Raw genomic sequence first — 24,313 nt, 5'->3', positions numbered from 1 at the left:
TCCATTTAACTGTATGGATATGCCATTAATTCATTTAACCATTTACCTGCTGATGGACATTTCAGTTATAATGTTTACATTATGCAGTTCATATTATATACAGTTTATGACAAAAAATGCTGCCATGAATGTGTTTATGTAGCTCTTTAATGCATGGTGACTATTTTCTTAGAATTGTTAGAGTATCTTTCAATTCAGTAAGAAATTGCTAAAAGGTCCCTTAAAAAGGTTATCCAATTTATACCACTACCCTGTTAATATCCCTTATCTGAAATGCTTGGGACTAAAAGTGTTTTGGATTTCACATTTACTGATATTTTGGAATATGTATATTATACTAACTGAGCATACCAAATCAGAAATTCTAAAATTTAAATGCTCCAGTGAGCATTTCCTTTGATCATCATGTGGATACTCAAAAAGTTTGGGATTTTGAAGCATTTAGGATTTCAGATTTCAGATGTTCATCCTGTTCCATCACTTGTCCATTTCCCTATACATTCACCAATACCAGATATTTGCAATCTTTGAAATCTCTGCCAGTTTAATGAACAAAATACGGGATTTCACTATTTTAACTCACATTTCCCACATCACTGGTGAGCTGTTTACTAGCCATTCATATTTTTTCTCTTCTGTGAAATACATATTTAGAACATTTTCCCATTTTTCTTTTTACTTATAGAAATTGTTATGTATTCTGGATATTCCTTATTTGGTGTAAATATTGTAAATCTGTCTTCCCAGTCTGTCATTATTTTAACTTTGTTTATACTGCCTACTGTCATACAGAAATTTAATTTTTAGACATTTTATTTAGTTGAATTTATCAAGTCTTTTTGTGACTTTTGTATTTTGTCTGTTTCTATACCTCAAAATTAAAAAATACTGTCCTCTATCTTTTTCTAAAACAGAGGTTTTGGCATAAAAATCCTGTCTTTGTAAGTCACTGAGGAAAACAGATGGACACTAATTAAGGGCAGTTACTTCCCTACTCCTCCTGCTTCAACCCCTGAAGCTGTGAACTATAACCTAGAATCACTTCCTTTTGATGCTGCTTTGCTGGGGTGGAGGGGGTCTGTATGGTGAAGCTTTGACCTGAGGAGCTGTTTTGTAGGTGAAGAGTGGTTATCTGTGGTTCCTCTGTGCCTGGGGTCCCCCACTCCTAGGTCTCATACACCCCCTACCCAAAACTTACTAGTACTAGCATGGACTGGAGCCCTCTCCATTCCAGTGCCTGATAGGATAGCCGATACTCAAGGATGAAAAGGAGTTTGTAGACAAAAATAACAATATATTTTAAGAGTATATTTCTTTCTTTCTTTTTCTTTTCTTTTAAGAAATGGGGTCTCCCCCTTTCACCCAGGCTGGAGTGTAGTGGTGCAAACTCGGCTCACTGCAACCTCTGCCTCCCAGGTTCCAAACGGTTCTCCTGCCTCAGCCTCCTGAGTAGCTGGGACTACAGGGGTTGCTGCCATGTCTGGCCAATTTCTTTTGTATTTTAGTAAAGACAGGGTTTCACCGTGTTGCCCAGGCTGGTATCGAATTCCTGAGCTCAGGCAATTTGCCTGACTCAGCCTCACAAAGCACTAGGATTGCAGGTGTGAGCCACCATGCTCAGCCAAGAGTACATTTTAAAAGAAAAACAACACAGCTACAGATTTTTGTCAGGATCAAAAATATTAGAAGTGCTGACCAAGAATTTTAAACTAGGAAGCAGTAACCATACTAAAAGAAATGAGAAAATATTAGCAATATGAAACAAGAACAAGAGAACAGAACAGAGTCAAGCAAAAACATTAGGTATGAACAATATGATAGTTGAAATGAAGAATATGATATATGGCAGGAATAGCAGAATGGATATAATATAATCAAGGAATACAGTTGAAAATTAGGTCAGATTGAGGCAGGGCTCATCTGTAATCCTAGCACTTTGGGAGGCCGAGGTGGATAAATTGCTTAAGGTCAAGAGTTTGAGAGCAGCCTGGCCAACATGGTGAAACTCCATCTCTACTAAAAAAATACAAAAATTGGCCAGGCATGGTGGCATATGCCCATAATCACAGCTACTCGAGAGGCTGAGACAGGACAGTCACTTGAACTTGGGAAGCAGAGGTTACAATGAGCAGATATGGTGCCACTGCACTCCAGCCTGGGCAAAAGAGCAACACTCCATCTCAAAAAAATAAAATAAAGGAGGTTAGATTGAGAAATCTCTCAGGAAGAAGAACAAATAAAAAGATTAAAAAAAAAAAGTTAAGACCAAAGAAAAAGAAATATATATCCATAATTAGCCAAAACTAAAACTCAAGATTCTACCATTTGTGATTGTGGTTGGGGTGATGGAGCTTCCTATATTTAATTTCCTATATCTATATTTCTTTAGATAAAAATGTTTAAAAGAGTAGCCAGCTGCAGTGGCGTGCACCTATTTAGTCCCAGCTACTCGGGATGCCAAGGCAAGTGGCTTGCTTGAGCCCAAGAGTTCAAGTCCAGTCTGGACAACAAAGCTAGCCCTCCTCTCTATAAAAATGTATATTTTTTAAAAAGTAAATAAAAATTTAAAAGGAAAGTACACAGAAATGTAGAATAAGTAGGACAAACTGAAATAAGGATGCTACAAATAGGTCTGAATATACAAATAACAATTATTAATTCCAGGGGAAATAAAAACCTTCAAGAATAAGTATACTGTAAAGTCCAACTGAAGAGCTTTTTTTCTTTTTTAATTGAGACAGGGTCTTGCTCTGTCGCCCAGGCCTGTCTTCTTCATAATCTGAGACAGAGTCACAGATGTACAACATTCAAGCATTTATTCCTACTTCTTCTATACAGGTCCTGAGATGGAGTTTTAGTGGTAAGGAAAACCAACATACCTTCAGCATGTAGTAGAAGGGGAACCACGACAGGAAGAGATCTGAGAAGAATTCAGCGATGCTGAACACACCATACACTACCCAGTAGGTCAGCCACTGGGTATCATCTTCTTTGTTGGGACTCTCTATAGCTTTAATTCTGAAAGGCAGTACAAAAGAAAGTATACCATTTGGTAAGATATCAGTGAAATATTTTCAAACACACTTTCATAGCCTGTCCTCCGATACCACTGAGAAACTCAGGTACATGTAGGCACTTGTCACTAGATGCAAGAGTACAGCTTAAAGACTCAAAGCAATGGTGGATATCAGGACAAGCCATTATAACCACTTGTTTCTAGTCTCCTGGTCACCGGAGAAACCAGCACTAGCTGTCACTGACCTGTATCTCCATCCTGCTAAGGCCTCCCCCAGAGACCTAGAATATACCACTAGTGATTGGAAACTAGAGCAATTTCTACTCTCAAGCTGGGTCCTGCCACCAGGGATATATCAGGAAGAATTCTCTTATGATAACCAAGTTCTTATGTGCTTTTAATAATTGAATTTAATAGGAATTTCCCATAAAGCAACATTTGGTACATAGGTTAGGCACTGCCCAAAATCCACAGCATACTTTATAGTGAGGGAAAACAAATATCATGGTGTTCATTTAGCTCAGAATGTCTTTATCTGATCCACAGGCTATGGACTTCCTCCCCTCCTCAGTTAATAACAGGACTTTCCCAACCCTAACTATTGCTTAAACAAAATTCATTCTGCAAATGGATGGAAATAAATTTAAAATCATTCTCTCTTCTAAATCACAGACATTTCCTTCAGTCCTAGGAATCTCATTATTCTAAACCTGAAGCTCTACAATTTCTTATTCTATCCTAACAGATCTAGATGTTTATCATAACTGAGCTGGACTGAAAGAGTAAACTAAAAGAACTCCGAATCTTGTTTAGCCTATGAGACAGGTTAACTACTGAAAATACATTGGCAGGGAGCTAAGCTATGAGGATGCAAAGGCATAGGAATGATACAGCGGACTTTGGTGATGCAGGGGAAAGGGTGGGAGTGGGGTGAGGGATAAAAGAACTACACACTGGGTATAGTGTACCCTGCTTGGTTGATGGGTGCACCAAAATGTCAGAAATCGCCACTAAAAAACTTAACCATGTAACCAAACACCACCTGTTCCCCAAAAACCTATTAAAATAAAAAATTTTCAGAAAACAAATACATTGGCTGCTCCATAAAATCAGCTCCCCAAAGAGACTGCTAAATCATGCTGAGTCACTCACTAAGAAAGCCCTTATACAGTTAATTGGAAGCAGCTATGTGAGTTTTAAAAAATAACCAAAGGGGAACAATTGCTCAATGAGAAGATTACTAATGAGGAAGACATAGGCACAAGTGATAAAGTGAATGTTGCTTTGAACTTCAAGACTAGGCAAAATTATTTTTTTGAGACAGGGTCTCTTTGTTCAGGCTGGAATGCAGTTGTACAATCATAGCTCACTGCAACCTAGAACTTCTGTGCTCATGTAATTCCCCTCACCTCAGCCTCCCAAGTGACTGGGACTACAGGTGCACACCACCACAACTAGCTACTTTCTAAATTTTTAGTAGAGACAACGTCTCACTATGTTGCCAGGCTGGTCTCGAACTCTTAGCCTCAAGCAATCCTGCCTCGGCCTCCCAAAGTGCCATGTGGTGGCTCCCACACCTGGCCCCAAATTGTTCAAAGTACAAGAATCATATAAAATGAATTTAAGAGAGCTGATTATTAAAAAATGGCTTGTAGGCCGGGCGCGGTGGCTCACGCCTATAATCCCAGCACTTTGGGAGGCCGAGGCGGGTGGATCAGGAGGTCAAGAGATTGAGACCATCCTGGTCAACAAGGTGAAACCCCATCTCTACTAAAAATACAAAAAATTAGCTGGGCATGGTGGTGCGTGCCTGTAGTCCCAGCTACTTGGGAGGCTGAGGCAGGAGAATTGCCTGAACCCAGGAGGCGGAGGTTGCGGTGAGCCGAGATCATGCCATTGCACTCCAGTCTGAGTAACAACAGTGAAACTCCGTCTCAAAAAAAAAAAAAAAAAAAAAAAAAAGGCTTGTAACATGCACACAGTCTGTCTTTTTTTAGCTTCCTTCAGATAGAAGCTAGCTAACAGAAGGCCAAAGGAAAAGAGTAGGCAAGAATGTTAACCAAAGAACACAGTATACCCTTTATGTATATTATTTCTTTCCCCACTGTGTTTCATTTGGTATAGTATGGCTTATCCATATTTAAGTGGATTTATTTAGTTATTAGTATAATAAGAATCTGTTTCCTGTCCATTCATTCTGGACAGAGGCGATACATAGTTAGATTTCACGTAAGGTCTTAGTTTTGTGAACCAAAACATTTTACGACTAAAAAACCTATGTACTTCCAAAGGAAGGAACTCTCAGGACATACCTGGGAATTAAACAGTCTTTTCTAGAATATGACATGAAAACTCATAATGTGATGGGACCATCATTATTACTTAATTCAGTGTCTTTTAAATTCTTTTAGCCACAACTGTCAGTAAGTGATCCAGTAAACATCGTGATCCAATAAACATACATCTTCACATAAAAATATAAACTGAAATAGATGTTTCCTGAAACCATTCTGCTATTTTAAATTCCATTCATTTCATTATTTTTTAAATGTTAGGTTCCACAGATTGAAAAACACAAAAACCTAACAGTTCAGCTCTTTTAGGAATAAAAAAAAATTTTAATTCATATCTATAATATGAATTCAAAAGTCCCCATGTTAATATAGTAGAAAAACATATAGTAACATTGAAAGGTAGAAATAAAAGGACTCCAAATTGAATGCATACACTGATCACAACTTTGTAGAAAACCAAGACACATGAGGGAAGCCAGGAAAAGAACCACAGTCTATTAAGTTGAAGAGATTTTTAAAAATAGATCTTCTCATATTATTGAAGCCATTTAGTTATCATTTTAAAATAGCACAATATTCATTTTTAAAAATGTCTTTATGTGTCATAACAATCATAAACTACCCAAAACAAGAAAAAAGGGAACAGATGTTATAGCTCACTGAGGAACCTGAGGTTCAAAAAGGTAAAGTGCCCAGTATAGTCATGGTGAAAGAAGAAAAAAGCTTAAAACTGAGGTTTTCTGAATGCTATTTACTTATATATCTTTTTTAAAAAGATTGATTGATTGATTGAGACAGGGTCTTGCTCTGTCACCCAGGCTGGAGCACAGTGGCATGATCACAGCTCACTATAGCCTCAACCTCCTGAACTCAAGCCATCCCCCCACATCAGCCTCTCCAGTAACTCGGACTACAGGTGCACACCATCATGACTGGCTAACTTTTGCACTTTTTTATAGAGACAGGGTTTTGCAACATTGCCCAGGCTGGTCTCAAACTCATGGGCTCAAGTGATCCTCCTGCCTCAGCCTCCCAAAGTACTAGGATTACAGGCATGAGCCACCATGCCCAGACTACTTATATACCTTCTGAATAGACTTCCTTGACAAGTTCAGTGATTCTCCAACAATACACTCTACTGCCTTTTACATTTATGAATCATATTCCAACTCAGTGTATCAGAATAAAGAGGTAGCAATTTAGGCAACATAGAGGATTCATGAAACCATAAGATATGGTCTATGCTCTTAGGTCCCTTGAAGTCTAGCCAAAATGGCCAAGCCATAGAATGGAGAGGTAGAAACCTAAAAATTATTTAATTTAACCTTCATAATAGCTGTGAGGGATAGGTACTGTTCCTGTATTTGAGAGGAAGAAACAGGCTTAGTGAAGAGAAATAACATGAGCAGGGCACCCAGCTACGAGTAGCAAGGATCAGACTTACACCTAAAACTAACTCCAAAGCCTGTGCTTTGTTCACTATTCTATGTTGTTTTCCTAAGAGAACAATTCAGTGGCAAGCTGGATAGCATTTAGCAAAATGTCTGGTACAAAGTAGGAATTTAATATTTATTGAATTAAGATAGATACAATAGGAGGTCAGAAACCTACTTTTGGAGGGGACCCCAAAGAAAGGTTAAACTGGTCACAGAGCAGAAAAATAGGAGTAAGGGTCATAGTCTTAATGTCCAGATCCCTGGAGGTTCAGTCTACCCTCTACCCTACTCACCTGAGTGTGCAGCAGGGAACTATCAGAAGTGAACAGGATGGTGTTCTGAGTTGGTGTCCTAGTCCACTGGTCCTCAGACTTGGATGATCATCCACATCCGTCTAGAGAACTTATTAAAAATACACATGCTGGCTCAAGCCTGTAATCCCAGCACTTTGGGAGGCCGAGGCGGGTGGATCACGAGGTCAAGAGATCGAGACCATCCTGGTCAAATGGTGAAACCCCGTCTCTACTAAAGATACAAAAAATTAGCTGGGCATGGTGGCGTGTGCCTGTAATCCCAGCTACTCAGGAGGCTGAGGCAGGAGAATTGCCTGAACCCAGGAGGTGGAGGTTGCAGTGAGCCGAGATCGTGCCATTGCACTCTATTGTGGGTAACAAGAGCGAAAGTCCGTCTCAAAAAAAAAAAAAAAAAATACACATGCCTGGGTTCTTCTTCAGACTCAGTAATTCAGCAGCTCTTACAAGGCTGTGCAGGTGATCATAATGCAGAACTGTGTTTGGAAACCAGCTCAAAGTTCCAGTCTTCACAGCACCTCCCCTACTCGTTCTAAGAAAGGAAATCTAAATGGCCAGTTTGGGAATAATCAGCTGTAGCCAGAGGGCGGCTACCCCTTTCCAGTAATGAGTAAGAGGCCAAAAGAGAAGAAAAGTTGGACATAGAAGGCAAACTGTGAATAATGTCTCTACTAAAATTAGAATAAGTAAACTCTAATGATCTAGAACCCTCATCTGAATATTCTCAAATTTGTAAAAAGATTCAAGATAACTATACTAAAATAAAACTGTCACTAAAATTTCAAGAACTGCATCTAAAAGCCCTGTATCTGTCTAGCTGGAACATTAACCTTCAGAGTTCATTTCACCCCTAGCTAACCCCCAGTGGAGTTCTGAAATGACCCCAGGGCAACTGGCAACGATTCCTACCACTCTCTCTGCAGGCCTGGTCCACTGTTTTACAGGCTCCTCTTTCTCTAGTACGGCCTCATCCTCTGGCAGACACACTGACCCTGGGTTCGGATCTTCCAGAAGACACACCCACATAATAGCTTCTGTGGACAGACACCACAGTCTTACTGCTGTCTGCACTCCTTACTGTCATATTCTCACCACTGTTCTAAAACCTGGCCACCTACCATGTTCTGGGGAAGTGCTGTGGCTTCCTTATTCTCTCTCCTGAGCCACCTACCATGTTCTGGGGCAGCACTTTGCTTTCCCCAAGCAAATATCAAGAGAAGCAAATATCAAGAGAAGCCAGGGCTGGGTGAGCAGCAGAGGCACGACTGTGATGCAGAGGATGGTTGGCACAACTGTGGGAGCAGCTGGCAGCTCTAAAATTAATTGAGCAGAATTAGGATTCACCATGTGTGGAGTTGGAAGACATCTCAGAGATGAACTAAATTCTACATTTTTTTTTTTTGAGACGGAGTTTCACTCTTGTTACCCACGCTGGAGTGCAATGGCGTGATCTCGGCTCACCACAACCTCCGCCTCCTGGGTTCAGGCAATTCTCCTGCCTCAGCCTCCTGAGTAACTGGGATTACAGGCACGCACCACCATGCCCAGATAATTTTTGTATTTTTAGTAGAGACGGGGTTTCACCATGTTGACCAGGATGGTCTTGATCTCTTGACCTTGTGATCCACCTGCCTCGGCCTCCCAAAGTGCTGGAATTATAGGCATGAGTCACCGCGCCCGGCCCTAAATTCTACATTTTATAGACAAAATTAAATGTAAAGAAAGGAGTTATATTAAAATGAATTTTACTCATTTTAACTCATTAAACTAAAAGGTTACAGAGCATATGTATATAAAGGGCAGTACATTTTGACATATCCATATAATGAAATATTCTGAAGCCTTTAAAAAGGGTATTAATAGGGAAAGATGTCCAAGATATACTGTTGAGTGTAAAAAGTGAATTCTAATTTTTTGTTTAACAGAAGATGTTTTTTAGTGGTTGTGGTGGCTCACGCCTGTAATCCCAACACTTTGGGAGGCCAAGGCAGGTGGATCACTTGAGGTCGGGAGTTCAAGACCAGCCTGGCAAACATGGAAAAACCCCATCTCTACTAAAAATACAAAAATTAGCCAGGCATAGTGGTGCACGCTTGTAGTCCCAGCTACTAGGGAGGCTGAGGCAGGAGAACTGCTTGAATCCAGGAGGCAGAGGTTGCAGTGAGCCAAGATCACACCCCTGCACTCCAGCCTGGGTAACAGAGCAAGACTCCATCTCAAAAAAACATACCACTCAGATAGGCGATGTTGATGGTAGAGGAGACTGTATACGTGTAGGCGTAGTGGGTACGTGGGAAATCTTTGTATCTTCTGCTCAATTTCACTGTGAACCTAAAATTTTTCTAAAAAATAAGATCCACTTAAAAACAAAAAAGAGGAAAAAAATTCACTTACCACCTAGGCATTCTGTAATACCAGATTTTTAAAACTATTTTATTACCATCATGCCGTTTTGGTTGTTTTGATCTGGAGACAGTATCTGTCCCCACAAATTTAGATACCATGTATATGCTAATAACTTCCAAATTTGTATCTGCAGCTCAATCTCACCGTTGTACACTACCTGAGAGTTAACTATTCACTGTAGAATGATGGTCACCAGCATCATCAGATTTTCACAATAACACTGCTGCTTCAGAAATCCTATTACAGCAACGGGTCACTATCACTGCTCCAGGAAACAGCAGACACTGTTCCTTGCCTATCAATTAGCCAGTCCTTCCTCTTTCTACTCACCCACAGAGCCCTGATTTTATGTACATGTACCTGGCAGATCTGCCTTGACTCAGGGAAGCTAGACTCCTGCCTCAGGCCTAGGGGATAAATCAAGATTAGTACAAAACCCACCATGGTAATTCCATTGCCTTTTGTTAGATACTAACTTTCTTAGCGCCCTTGGAATTAAGGGTATCCACACAGTTCTGAACAGTGAAACAGAAAATGAAATATGATAGAAGGTTTTGGGACAAAATTTTCCTCTGTTGATAAAATAAGAGAGGCTCACAAATAAAAGGTCTTCCAACTTGCTGCTCTTGAAGACCTTAGCATTATATAGCAACAATCTTGCTGTATGTTGAGGAAACAGGCAGGGGCAAAAAAGATTTTACTCCAAGGTCACTGGAAAAAGAGCATAAATTTCTGCTGTACTACCTTAGATTTTCAACCTCCAGACTTCTTACATGAGATAATTCAAGGTCATTATTGTTCAGGCTACTGTAAGTGGCTGCAGCTCACTGAATTGACATAAAAGGTGTGCAGCAACACCAAAAGCTTTCTAAGCTAAGCATAGGTTAGTTATCTTGATACTGGTCAAAAACTGCTCTTCTTCTCTTGCTGAGGTTTCATCTATCAATATTTCAAAATACTTACAGCTAATGCTTACTTGGAGGGAGACAGGAAAGAGATAACCTTCCATACTATTTTTCAAATTATTTCAGACACAATAAATCATCTGGGAAAACATCCACTTTTACATGTTTTTAATTCAGATCTATTTTGTTCTTACTATGCCAAATAGATCAAAATGCCTTTCTTTTTTTTTTTGAGACAGAGTTTCACTCTTGTTGCCCAGGCTGGAGTACAGTGGCACGATCTCAGCTCAACACAGCATCTACCTCCCAGGTTCAAGAGAGTCTTCTGCCTCAGCCTCCCGAATAGCTGGGATTACAGGCATGTGATGCCACACCCCGGCCAATTTTTTTGTATTTTTAGTAGAGACAAGGTTTTTCCATGTTGGTCAGGCTGGTCTCAAACTCCCCACCTCAGGTGATCCCCCCGCCTCAGCCTCCCAAAGTGCTGGGATTGCACCACACCCAGCCAAAATACTTTTTTATATGTAAACTGTACAACCTATTTATATTTCTGATAGGAGTTCTTACCTTTTTTAGGACCAAGTTCATATTTCTTGTGCATAACATAAGATTTAATTTAATATTAAAAAATTGTTAGTCCACTGGGTGTGGTAGTTCATGCCTGTAATCCCAGCATTTTGGGATGCTGAGGCTGGTGTATCACCTGAGGTCGGGAGTTCAAGACCAGCCTGACCAACATGGAGAAACCCCATCTCTACTAAAAATACAAAATTAGCTGGGCATTGCAGCATATGCCTGTAATACCAGCTACTCGGGAGGCTGAGACAACTGTGGTGAGCCAAGATCATGCCATTGCACTCCAGCCTGGGCAACAAGAGTAAAACTCTGTCTCAAAAAAAAAAAAAAAAAATTGTTAGTCCAAATTATACTCAATGCTTAGGAACATATATACCATTGTACCAATACAGAAGAAAACCACTGGCCATATCACATATTTATAACTTGGAAGAACAAAACTTTATTGTGTTTTATTGTTGTTTAAATAACGATGTCTCAGTGGCTCACGCCTGTAATCCCAGCACTTTGGGAGGCCGAGGCAGGTGGATCAAGAGGTCAAGAGATCAAGACCATCCTGGTCAACATGGTGAAACCCCGTCTCTACTAAAAATACAAAAAATTAACTGGGCATGGTGGCACGTGCCTGTAATCCCAGCTACTCAGGAGGCTGAGGCAGGAGAATTGCCTGAACCCAGGAGGCGGAGGTTGCGGTGGGCCAAGATCGCGCCACCCGCACTCCAGCCTGGGTAACAAGAGCGAAACTCCATCTCAAAAAATAATAATAATAATAATGATGTCTTCAGCTGATTTAAGTACAGGAAAAAAATAATACAAGGAACAAAAAAAAAAAGTGAAAAACTAAATGAAAAAATACTATTTGGAAGGTTTTTCCTTAAATCAATTAAAAGCTTAATGACACAAAGTTAAAGAACTATGACTATCATTAAATCAGTTTTCCTCTATGTTAATGAAACTAACTGCCCTTAATTAAGCACTTACAGACTACCTGATTTGTGCTAAACATTTGACATATGTTATTCCCAATTCTCCTGTACCCTATCCCCACCTTTTACATATGAGAAAATTTAATTCTGTAAAAGTTTAGCTGTTTGCTCAAGAGATAATAATCAGCTCCATATACACATGCTTATGACTATTCAATCCCAAGACACTTAAGTATATACTACCTATACTGTACATGGTTCCTAAGTAACTCAGTTGCTACAATTCAAACTAGCCAAATGACATAAAATTAAGTAATAATATGTCTCCACAGCATTGGCTTTATTATTCAAACAAGTTGTACCAATATCAACTGTATTACCAGAGACTGACAATATAAAAAAAAAGTTCACTAAAATATATATATATATATCCATTTATATTTTAATTTTATCCATATTTATGGGTAAAAAGCTTTATGATGTGCTATTGGTAAAGAACAGAAAGGAATCATCTTCTGGTCCATCTGTTTTATATTACTTTTAATATGGTAACTTATGTTTAAAAGTAAATATTTGAGGTCAAGATAGATTCTTTGAAAATTCAATATGAAGAACATGGACCATAATGTTTATAATTCTTTTTGTTATGGCAAATACATAACTTGACCATCCTCCATGCCCACCTTGCATGGGATTGCTTTTGGCTCTATTTATCAGAGAGTGTGATACAGGAATTCCTAGTAATTCAAATGGCTTTCCTATGATCAGTATCTCAAATAAGAAGGAAAAAAGAATCAGACATTTTAAGACATAAACACTAGTTTGTTTCCATGTCAATAAGGAAAAGATTTTTCTCCTTCATAGAAAAAAAAAAAACAGGTAGGAAACTGTGAGTGATCAGAAAGTTACATATCTTTTTCACTGCAGAGTATGTGAGTAACTTTTTAAAGCAAGAGAGACAACCAGCAAACAGAACAAGAAAGACTTACAAAAGATTGGATGGGGGTGATGGCTCATACCTTTAATCCCAGCACTTTGGGAGGCCAAGGCGGGTAGATCACCTGAGATCAGTAGTTCTTGAGACCAGCCTGGCCAACATGGTGAAACCTTGTCTCTACTAAAAATACAAACATTAGCCAGTCATGATGGCAGATGCCTGTAATCCCAGCTATTTGGGAGGCTGAGGCAGGAGAATTGCTTGTACCCAGGAGGCAGAGGTTGCAGTGAGCTGAGATTGCACCATTGCACTCCAGCCTGGGTAACAAGAGAGAAACTCTGTCTCACAAAGAAAAAAAGAAAGAAAAGAAAAAGAAAGACTACAGAGGCTATGGTGTGAGGATAGCTCGAGCCCGGGATGTCAAGGCTGCAGTGAGCCATGACTGCACCACTACACTCCAGCCTGGGTGACAGAGTGTGACCCTGTCTCAAAACAAAACAAAAAAAGTTTAAGATGAGTCTTTAGAATACCTATAATGGAAGATGAAGTAGAAGTATGTGTGTATCTATCTATCTATCTATCTATCCATCCATCCTATCTATCTATCTATATAAAAGCAGTCATTCAGTGGTCAAATCTTTTGGTGTTTAATTACAGTAATCACATTTACCACTGTACCATTTTGTTTTTAAATGCACAATGGAAGAGTTGGTCACAGTCAAATATAACAACGTGGAATGTTGACAGGACACAGGCCAGGTGACTCAGATATCCCTACACTTAGGACTGAATTGGTCCCAACACACTTGTGATCTGTGTTTGTGGCCTTGATTTCCACATCTGTTAAAGGTGGCTATCACCCCAGCAGCTTAAGTCTCTAAGACCCCTTTTAACTAACATTTTATAACTCAGAACTGAATGCATATGACTGTTTTATTTTTTAAAAACTATTTGTTTTTTCATGTGTGGGTTTTTGAGACAGTAAGTGCAGTGGCATGAGTGCAGTCTGTCACCCAGGCTGAGTGCAGTGGCATGAACACAGCTCACTGCAGCCTTGACTTTCTCAGGTTCAGGTGATTCTCCCACTTGAGCTTCTCAAGTAGCTGGAACTACAGGCGTGTGCTAATATTTTGTATTTTTTGTAGAGATGGGGTTTCACCATGTTGCCCAGGCTAGTTTCAAACTCCTGGACTCAAGCAATCCAACCATCTCAGCCTCTCTACCAGCCCCCTAAAAAAACTGTTTGATAGAACAATGGTAAAAAAGATTAGCACACGTATGTTCATTGCAGTACTGTTTACAATGGCAAAAGACCTGGAACCAACCCAAATTCCCATCAATGATAGACTGGACAAAGAAAATGCAGCATATATACACCATGGAATACTATGTAGCCATAAAAAACGTTGAGTTCATGTTCTTTGTAGGGACATGGATGAATCTGGAAACTGTCATTCTCAGCAAACTGACACAAGACCAGAAAATCGAACACCGCATGTTGAACAATGAAAACACATGGACACAGGGAGGGCAGCATCATACACTGGGGTCAGTTGTGGGGAGCTAGGATAGGGACAGCAGGGGGTGGGGAGGTTGGGGAGGGATAATATGGGGAGAAATGCCAGATATAGGTGACAGGGGGATGGAGGCAGCAAACCACATTGCCATGTATGTACCTATGCAACAATCCTGCATGATCTGCACATGTATCCCAGAACCTAAAGTACAATTAAAAAAAAAAAGATTAATGCCAGAAGCAATAAAGGAGCAGAAGCATATCCTACTGGGACAACCCTTTGTCAATAAAATTAGTGGTTCTACAAGCATCTGTGCAGATTGGTATCAAAAAGTTTAACTTAATCTCAAGTCCCCTCACAACTTACATGAGGAACAACCTATGCTGCTTTTTCCAAGGTAAAGGAGGGCCACCTTAGATGTGGACAGCAGTCTAGAGTTACCTCTGCCATGTAAGTGATCCCTTAACTAGATCACCAGGTCTATCAGACACTGCAGGATATATATAGCAGTCATGTGACTCGGAGTGACTGGTAAGTTCCACTCCCAGGAATCGGGAAAGTGTGCAAGTGACAGGATGAAGTCAAGGTTCATTTCTACAGCCCCACTTATATTCCAGCTACTACAAAAAGTAATTTCATTCATAATTTTGAAATTGTTTTAAAACTTCTGCCATATTAATTCATATTTCTCCAAACTTAATTATTGTTATGAATCACCACTAAATAACATGCTACATTTGTATTTACACTTGTTTTAAATGCCATGTGAAAACATTAAGTTGAAAACTGAGTCCTCATTCAAAGTCTGTCCTGAAAAATAAAAGTCCAGGTCAGAGGGAGATGAGGGAGGCTATGACAAAAAGAAGGACAAATAGACTAAATCTCTAGGGCCTTCATAAAGAGAAAAAAAAAGTTCATAAGGAACATTCCAGAACAGAGTATTTATTAGAAATGAGATCTTCCGCAGCTGGGCGCGGTGGCTCAAGCCTGTAATCCCAGCACTTTGGGAGGCCCAGGCAGGTGGATCACAAGGTCAAGAGATGAGACCATCCTGGTTAACATGGTGAAACCCCGTCTCTACTAAAAATGCAAAAAATTAGCTGGGCATGGTGGTGCGTGCCTGTAATCCCAGCTACTCAGGAGGCTGAGGCAGGAGAATTGCCTGAACCCAGGAGGCAGAGGTTGTGGTGAGCTGAGATCGTGCCATTGCACTCCAGCCTGGGTAACAAGAGTGAAACTCCGTTTAAAAAAAAAAAAAAAAGAAATTAGATCCTCCTCTACAACTCCTTTTAGAGCCCAGAAACTCAGATTATGGATACATAATTTAAATCATTCATCTTACTTGATTTTCAAAACTTTATTTTCTTTATACCACAGGCATGGGGGAGAACCTTAACTGAAATGCTGGCTGTCATTATTCTATAAAATAGTCACACAAATTGTTATAAGGCTATTTTTGTTACTTTTTCATTTCTTCACAACACTTTCATCTTAAAAGAGTTCAGCCTTTTAGCAGTAATGTTAAGTTAAAAACAAGGACATGCAAAAAGTTGACAAAGGTTAAATGTTTAAATGCTTAAGATTTCAGATTTAAATTAAGTAAATTAAAGATTTAAATGTTTCAGTAAATTACTTAAGGGATAATTTGCAGAATGCCAGTTATATTTTTTATCCAAGTCCAGAATGGCCAGAAGGCCACACTGGCTTGTGCTTCATACTACTCCAGAAGGCAATGCACAGGCATGCATTGCTCTGCTCTTAAACACTAACAAAGCACACATAGATGCAGACAGAAAAGCTAGTGTAATGGGAACATAAGCAGCTTGGTAGAAAATATATCTGCTCTGAAGTTCCCATGAGTAAAAAAGAACAAAACAATTACAAGTTCTCAGAAAAACAACAACAACAACAACAAAACAAATACACCCCTTACTAATGAGTTCAAGAAGAAAACTACAAGTACACATTCTCCAGTACTGTTAAGGAAACTTAGCTCTACTTCCAGTGACTGGCTGCAAAACAAAGTGTCTGTTCACAATTGTCATTCACAGCATGGTGACTTTCTCAAAGTCTTCTCTGGGTAATAAACCTCTTTAGGAGTCTGTCATTGCATACCTTATGCAAGTAAACTGCAACTCTTTTTAAACCTTTTCCCCCAGAATGTGTCCTCCCTTTATGTGCTGGGCATCATTAGCTAAGAGGATGCTGTTGCTTTTACTTGTGGTTAACTGTGTTACAACTCTTGTAGATCTTTTCATTGTTTTTTTTCTTCAAATTTATCCCCTCACCATCCTTTTCTGAGCTGACCTAGATAGGAGTCATCCCCAAACATCTCCCCTTGAGATACACAGCCTCTTGAAACAGAATTAAAGGCAACGCTGCATTCCCCTGGGAAATTCAGTTCAGTGTGCCATTTTCAGGTGGCCTTGGGCTAGTAAAACAGAGCAACCCTCCGCTGTCATAAGTCAAAGCTACATAACCGATACAAGATAAAGAAACTGTTAGCAACATATTCTAACTAATGTCTACAAAACAGTCAATGCCTATGTGTGCAGGTACATGCTTTGGGATGGCAGTACCTTATTTAAGAGAAGAAAAATACACTGCACAAAGGTAATGTATTGACAGGGTCACATTGATTTTTTTAAAAAAAGCCTACATCAATAGTTAAATTTTCCTCTCTACATAAGGTTATGGTGTGTATCTGTGGGACATTCAAAGAGCCACAAGGGAGGCAGTATAACATAATCATTAAAAGCATGAACTTCAGAGCCAGTTCATGCTGGGGTTTAAATACCAGTTTCATCGCCTGCTAGTTGTGAGACCTTGATCAAGTTATTCAAATTCTCCTTCTGTGTTTCCTCATCTGTAAAAATGTGAATAATCATAGCATTTATATAATAGGGTTGTTATGAGGATTAAATGAACTATATTTGCAAAGCACTTAGACAGATATGTATGTGTCTGTTAAATAAAATGCTGTGCAGATTTCAGGAGCCGTGCAAAGAGCTAAATACAATATAACTCTTTACGCCAGCAACAAAAGCTTAAAATGGCTGGTGAGGACACACAGAAAATAAAATGACACATCACTGAACTGGGCATGAGATTTCTAAAGTGTTGATTTCAAAAGATTAAATATATAGTGCTGGACTCTAGACATATTCAATTCAGTTCTTTTATTATATATATATAATGTATATATATAAATTTGTTAGGTTTATTTAAAGAGAGAGAGAAACAGGTGAAGGAGAAAGAAACAGCTAACTCTCACACTGAATCCAGAAAGATGGAATCCAGGAGAGGAAAGCAGCTTCTACACTGAATGGAAGGGAATAGAGAGAGATGGAATTTAGGAGGGGAAGACAGGCTTCCATGAGAGTGTGTGGAAGGGGACTCCAGAGGGGAAATCCAGGAGAGAGAAAAACAGCTTCCACAAAGGGAGTGTTTGTGGAAGGGGACCCAAACATAGAGTCCCCAGTTCTTTTTTTTTTATTTTTATTTTTTTGAGACAGGGTTTCACCATATTGGTCAGGCTGGTCTCAAACTCTGAACCTCAGGTGATCCACCTGCCTCGGCCTCCCAAAGTGCTGGGATTACAGGCGTGAGCCACTGCGACCGGTCCTTCAATTCAGTTCTTAAAAAACTTTTGAGACAGGGTCTCATCTGTTGCCCAGGATGGAGTGCAGTGGTGTGATCATAGCTCACTGCAGCCTCCAACTCCTAAGCTCAAGGAATCTTCCAGCCTCAGCCTCCCAATTACTACAGGTGCATGCCACTACAGCTGGCTAATTTTCAAATGTTTTAGAGAAATGGGGGTTGCCTGTGTTGCCCAGGCTTGTCTTGAACTCCTGGCCTCAAGCAATCCCTCTGCCTTAGCACCCCAAAGTGTTGAGATTACAGATATAAGCCATCATTCCCAGCCCCCTAAATGTATTTAATCTTTCCAAGATTGGCACTAAAATATGCCTAAATGAACTTTACATTCCTGTGTAGTAACAGGGTTCCAGACCAAGCCTGGCCTTTGTGTGACCTTGAGAAACACACTCCACCTTTCTCTGTCCCTGAATTGTCAGTTTAAAACTAAAGGAACTGTAATACCTGTTTGATCTCTAAGGCCCAACTCTGGGTGGCAGCCCCCAAATCTTAAGGAAAATATGAAATAAAGAGAGAAAAGTAATAGACATTTTTATAGAATTTTAAACAAAAAGGTTGCTGGGTAGGACAGAAAGCAAACCTTCCCCCTTTCCTTAAATAGAGGATAAAGTCATTAGAGTTTGCCACACAATTCTGTTTGTACAAAGGAGCAAGTACAGGACTAGGGCCCTGAGTCACTAGCGCCCACAGTGGAGGGACTCTACCAGGAGGACTTGCTCACGTATGAGGGTGCAGCACAGCATATACCCTCCAGAGGACTCTTATTTTTGAAATCCCATTCAAAGCAGGGCTGCAGCAGACATTAAAGGCCCTAGACTGTATGATTCCATCTACCTGAAATGCTCAGAATAGGCAAAATTGTACAAACAGAATGCAGATTAGTGGTTCCCAGGAGCTGGGTAGGAGAAAGAGGGAATGATTGGTAATGGTTTTCCTTTGGCTTGATAAAATTGTTTTGGAATTAGACAGTGCTGATGGTTACACAACTCTGTGAACATACTAGCCACTGACCTGTATACTTTAAAAGTATACAATTTTTAAGTATTTAAGTTGTATCTTAGCAATGGGGGGAGGTTTATCTTTATAATAGAGATTTCTATTATTATCTAGTGGTCTGCCTCCTGTTATCAGTAACAGAGGAAACTAAAGAGAGTAAGGTAATTATGTGAACAGTTCTTGATAAAAGGAAGGCTGGAATTAGATTCTGAATTGCCTACATAGGATGGCCAAAAATTTTGGAAACAAGAAGTCAGAGATTAAAGGCCTTGTTCTCAAAGAGCTCAAAGGGAAATTATGCACACAGAAAGAATAACTGGTAGGAAGGGGAGTATACAATAAGGTGGTACTGGTTGCTCCCCAGTGAGTACTGGCCAAGGCTTCAACTGTCTACATGCTTCAGCATCCCACAGACCCTGACCAGGAGCCAGGTGCACCTGAGCTTCACTCGCAAACTTCCAAAGGGAGTGAGTCATAAGAAAAGCTAGGAAGCCCAGTGAGCTTTTCCAAATTTCTTCTTTGCATCCTGCAGTCTCTTGACCCAATACTGACACTACTCCCCTTCCTGTGATGGCCCAAAAAGAGGAAATAGCAAGAGCAAAAGCTGAAAGGTGAGAAAGGAAGGAAATTTCTGGCAATAGTTTGGCAAGATCGCCAACTCCTTCCAGAGGTTACAGCAGCCAAAGTGACCTTAAAACATAAATTGTATCGTGTCATCCCCTATTTAAAGCCCATCTAAGGCAATCAAAAAATGGAAACTCCTACAACCATCTGGAATGAAATGCACACTTCCACCACCGGCCCTGCCTGCTGGCACCTGCACCTCTCTGGTGCCTCCCCCACCACTCTGCTTACACAGAGCTAAGCTGTCTCCTGCCTCAGGGCCTGACACATTCTCCTCCCTCTGCTGGGCCCTGCTCTTGCCTGGCCCCTTCTCATTCCTTAAGTCCTAGTATCTCAGAGGAATAGCTAAAGAGGCTCTTTCCTGTTATTCTCTACCAGAGCTGTTTATTTACTTTAGAGGGCTTACCACACACTCACTACTTTGCCTATTTCTTGCCTGGGTAGACTTCTCATTCAAAAAGGACAGAGGCTGGGCGCAGTGGCTCACGCCTATCATTCCATGACTTTGGGAGGCAGAGGAGAATGAATCACCTGAGGTCGGGAGTTCAAGACCAGCCTGACCAACATGGAAAAACCATGTTGGTCTCTACTAAAAATACAAAATTAGCGGGGCATGGTGGTGCACGCCTGTAATACCAGCTACCCAGGAGGCCGAAGCAGGAGAATCGCTTGAACCTGGGAGGTGGAGGTTGCAGTGAGCCAATATGGCACCATTGCACTCCAGCCTGGGCAACAAGAGCGATACTCTTTCTCAAAAAACAAACAAAAAGGACAGAGAGCAAGTCTACCTTATTTCTTGCCATATCTAAAGTGCTACCACATTGCCCCACATGTGACTGGCATTTAATTTTTGCTAAATAGATTAACCTGTATTTTAAAAAATAACTCTGGCTGGGGAGCATAAGAATTACAAGAGGTATGCAGAATAATTAAAACAAAGGTGACTGCTATGGTTTGAATGTTGTGTTCCCCCAACAACCATATGTTGGGACCTATTACCCAATGTTATTAGTATTAAATAGTGGGGCCTTTAGGAGGCAATTAAGAAATGAGGGCTTGGCCAGGATCCCAGTACTTGGTGGATCACTTTAAGTCAGGAGTTCAAGATCAGCCTGGCCAACATGGCAAAACCCTATCTCTACTAAAAATACAATAAGTACCCAGGCGTGGTAGCACATGCCTGTAATCCCAGCTACTAGGGAGGCTGAAGCAGGAGAATTGCTTGAGCTTGGGGGCAGGGGTTGCAGTGAACCAAGATCGCACCAGTGCACTCCAGCCTGTGTGGCAGAGAGATTCTGTTACAAAAAAGAAAAAAAGAAAAAGACATGAGAGCTCTGCCCTCATGAGTGGTATTAGTGTCCTTATAAAAGAGGCTTGAGGGAGCTTGTTGGCCCCTTTGACCATGTGAAGAAGCAGTGAAAAGATACCAACTTTGAAGAAGGAAGCAAGCCCTGACTGACCCAAATCTGCTGGTACCTTGGTCTTGGATTTCCCAGCCTCCAGAACTGTGAGCAATAAATTTCTGTTATTCATAAATTACCCAGTCTAAGGTATTTTGTTATAGCAGCCCAAACAGACTAAGACAGTGATCATAGGTCACACTTTGGATTTTGATGCTGCTAAAGAGCACCATTTTCAAAGACTTTTTTTTTTCTTTCTTTTGGACAGTTATACAATCATATTGGTTAAGCAATGAACAGACTTGATTAGCCTAATGTAACACTGACTGAATGTTTGCTCATGGTGGTCTGTATGCTTTATACTGTGCACACAATCCCATTTTTCCTTGAACCTCCTCCATAAAGCAGAGCCCAGGGTAGGCCTCAGGGGTGGCTACCTTTCAGTAGGTCAACTTTCTGGATATGACTAAGTGTTTTTACCAAACGAACACAGTAACAACTACTTAGGTAATTGCAATTTAATTATTCAAATCAGAGCTAACTTCTAAAACATGTTTCTTCCCTTGTAGTCATAGATTCTAGCCTGACTAGTTACAAACACAAGGTGTAATAATGTGTTATCTGTGTCTTAGCCTCCTAGTTGAAATTTTTTCTTCCTTTATTTTTATCCCTATGGTTGAAGAAAGTAGCAGAGACCAACTGAATGAAGGCAAAACCCACTGATTTTCTTGGAAAGAACTGTAGAGCAAAACGAAATTCATTTGTGGAGAGGAATAATTCCTACCTGAACGAATGGAAAAGTAAAACTGTAGAATCAAAAATAAATAAATACTTGGTAATAAATTCACATCCTAATCACAAAAATTCATTTTTAATTAGCTCAATTATATAAATGAATCACTTATATAACCAAGGAACTATATTATGGAGCATTTTTTTTAAAAATTCTATTTATTTATTTTAATTTTTTTTTTTAGAGGCGGGTTTCACCGCGTTGGTCAGGCTGGTCTCGAACTCCCGACATCAGGTGACACACATCTCAGCCTCCCAAAGTGCTGGGATTACAAGCATGAGCCACCATGCCTGGCCTTGTTATGGAGCATTTTTAAATGTTTGTTTTTGTTTTTATACTAGGGTAAGCATTTCCCAAGTTTGCCTGTAATGCCTGGCTTTTTCAAAATAATAATAAACTTCTTCCTAGTGTCTGAATTAACACCATTATAAATTAAGGAAAACCTAATTGATGGGGTTTTACTCTTTAGGTACATTAATATAGGGTGAAATACTCATTACAATAATTACTAGAAAGAAATGCTCAGCTCCCTGTACCTTCTGAGATCCTCCCACCAGTAAAGGCAGGACGACAGAGTGGTAGCGCTTTCCATTTAGTGTGCCAAAGAGAGAGGACACTGGTCACCAGCACCATCTAATTAAAATACCTTTAGGCTGATTGACAGGAGATAGGGATTAAGTCAAGGTTCCAAAAAGGTGAACACTACCCCCACGCCTTATGCCCACCCCCATTCTTCCCCGCTGAGCTTTCACTTTTTTCAGATGTGCAGTCTAACTCAGCAGCCCCGGGGCGTGGGGGGGAGGAAGGGAAGGGGACGGCTGCAGGGTGTGTCACTTACGAGACGTAGGCTGGGTAGCCAAATCCTATCAGGTTGCAGAGGAGAGAGGCTCCATAACCGAACACAAGGTACAAGGCCACCAGTCCAATGACACCTGGGGACCACAAGGAGAGAAGTGGGTTGGGCGGCAAGAGGCGCTCATGCGGCACAGCCGCCGCCCACACCGCGAGGCTGGGCCTGTTCTAGGCGTTTTCCTCCCGACTCGATTAAAGGAGGGAGAAAAACAAACCACACCAAGGCTGGGCCTGCGCGTCCGCGGGGCCCTGCCTTGAAGTCTGGGGATATCGGGCAGCTACCACCTTTGTGCCTCTCCTACCTCCCGCACGGGGCCCCGGCGCAGCAACCCCGGGCGCCCGGAAAGGTCCGGGGCATCCCCGTCCGCCCTCTCGCAGGGCCCGTGGGGCAGCGCCCCAGCCCTGGAAGCTGCGGCCCGCGGGGAGCGTCCCGAGAGGCCCGGACTCCCGCACCCTCTGCAACAGCAGCCCCCGCCCACCCGAGGGGGCGCCCCTCCCCAGGCGGAGCTTCACCGAGGGTTGGATAGCACCGGGTACCTCCGCCACCTCACCCGCCCGCAGGGCTCCGCCGTCCGCGGCCACTGTGCGGGTCCGCAGGAACAGGGCGCCCGGCCGCGGAGCGGACACGTCAGCGCCGACCTTTCCAGCTGCCAGCGCCCGGCGCCGCCGCTGCCCTCCAGCCCCGCGACCCTCAGTACCGGCCGCCCCGGAGGAGTCTGCGATCCCCGCGCTTTCCGGAAGGTCAGCCTGGTCTCTGAGGATGCTGCTCGTCCCGTCTGTCCCCAACTCCACCTCTCCCGAGTCCTCTCCCCGCTTCCTTCCCAGCAGCTGTGGCAGCGGCGGCTCCCGGGGCCCGGCCAGCGGCGGCGAACCCAGGCCACTCACCAAGCGCGATGAAGCTCCGGTTCACGCCAGTCTTGGCCTCGAGCTTGGCCAGAAGGTCAGTCATGCAGTTCTTCTCGTGCAGGAACCGGTCGAACCTCTCCCTCATGGCCGCAGACATGGCGGTGACCGTCGCGCCGCCCGGGGCTGCTCTTAATGCCGGGTGGACTGGAGCGGGGACTGGAGCGGGGACTGCAGCGGGGCGGCGGCAGGCGGGGACCGCTGCACGTATGCGCGTCCTCCACTCGCCTCTGCTCGCCCCGCCCGGCCTCCGCGAGCCCCTCCTCCCCCGCCCCGCGCCCCGCGGACAGCGCCACACCCGGGCGGGGCGGGCCTCCGCGGGCCCTGCGAGGTGGCCTGGCTGTTGACAGCCTTAACACATTGCGGAGTAAAAAGGGTGTGGTGTAGGGAAGTGTATTTTGTGTCTCTTGAGGACTCCCTTCTCAAATAGGCCTAGTGCAAAAAGCAGGCGGAAAGGAGGCAGGCGTCTTTGTTGCTCCCGCCTGAAATTTAATGAGAAGAGTTTGGCACCTACATTGCTATGCTAAACCTGCTAAGGCAGTTTTGATCTAAAAAATGGAAACGTATGAGCATCCTGAAAAACTCTTTGGGTACAGGCCTGCTTTCTCCCTCTTTGCCTTAACTCGGCAGTTTTTCTCACCTACCATCGTTGCCTTTAAAAGACTCTCGAAGAAATCTAACACATCCCCCCTGGGGCACAGCTTTTCCAAAAAAGCCCTGCGTTAAACATTTTTTTATGGTGGGCTTGCATTGGCCTGTTGTCT

At 41.9% G+C, this 24,313-nt stretch overlaps 2 protein-coding genes across 3 annotated transcripts in view; one reads left to right on the top strand and one right to left on the bottom strand.

Moving 5' to 3' along the window:
- The window catches only part of SRP19 (signal recognition particle 19), a 59,622-nt gene extending 37,792 nt beyond the window's left edge, over positions 1–21,830 (top strand). The window contains exon 6 of one of the 2 annotated variants that reach the window (XM_008991681.5): positions 21,684–21,830. Coding sequence is in view for 1 of the 2 variants with exons in the window: in XM_054252058.2 (XP_054108033.2) it covers positions 2,839–2,858 (20 nt within the window). In the remaining variant the exon portion in view is untranslated. Of the gene's footprint in view, positions 1–2,838; positions 8,767–21,683 lie in introns of those variants that run through there. The other variant, XM_054252058.2, reaches the window with a different exon arrangement.
- REEP5 (receptor accessory protein 5) overlaps positions 1–23,749 on the bottom strand; it is a 45,191-nt gene extending 21,442 nt beyond the window's left edge. Inside the window, exons 1-3 of the mRNA XM_002744682.7 lie at positions 23,532–23,749; positions 22,633–22,726; positions 2,880–3,018 (exon numbers count right to left, since the gene is read on the bottom strand). Coding sequence (XP_002744728.2) covers positions 2,880–3,018; positions 22,633–22,726; positions 23,532–23,649 — 351 coding nt within the window. The 5' untranslated portion in view covers positions 23,650–23,749. The remainder of the gene's footprint in view (positions 1–2,879; positions 3,019–22,632; positions 22,727–23,531) is intronic.
- Between the last annotated feature and the right edge of the window lie 564 nt (positions 23,750–24,313).

This window comes from Callithrix jacchus, chromosome 2 (assembly GCF_049354715.1).
Source record: "Callithrix jacchus isolate 240 chromosome 2, calJac240_pri, whole genome shotgun sequence".
NCBI classification, from domain to species: domain Eukaryota; kingdom Metazoa; phylum Chordata; class Mammalia; order Primates; family Cebidae; genus Callithrix; species Callithrix jacchus.
This window is presented reverse-complemented; position numbering and strand designations above follow the sequence as displayed.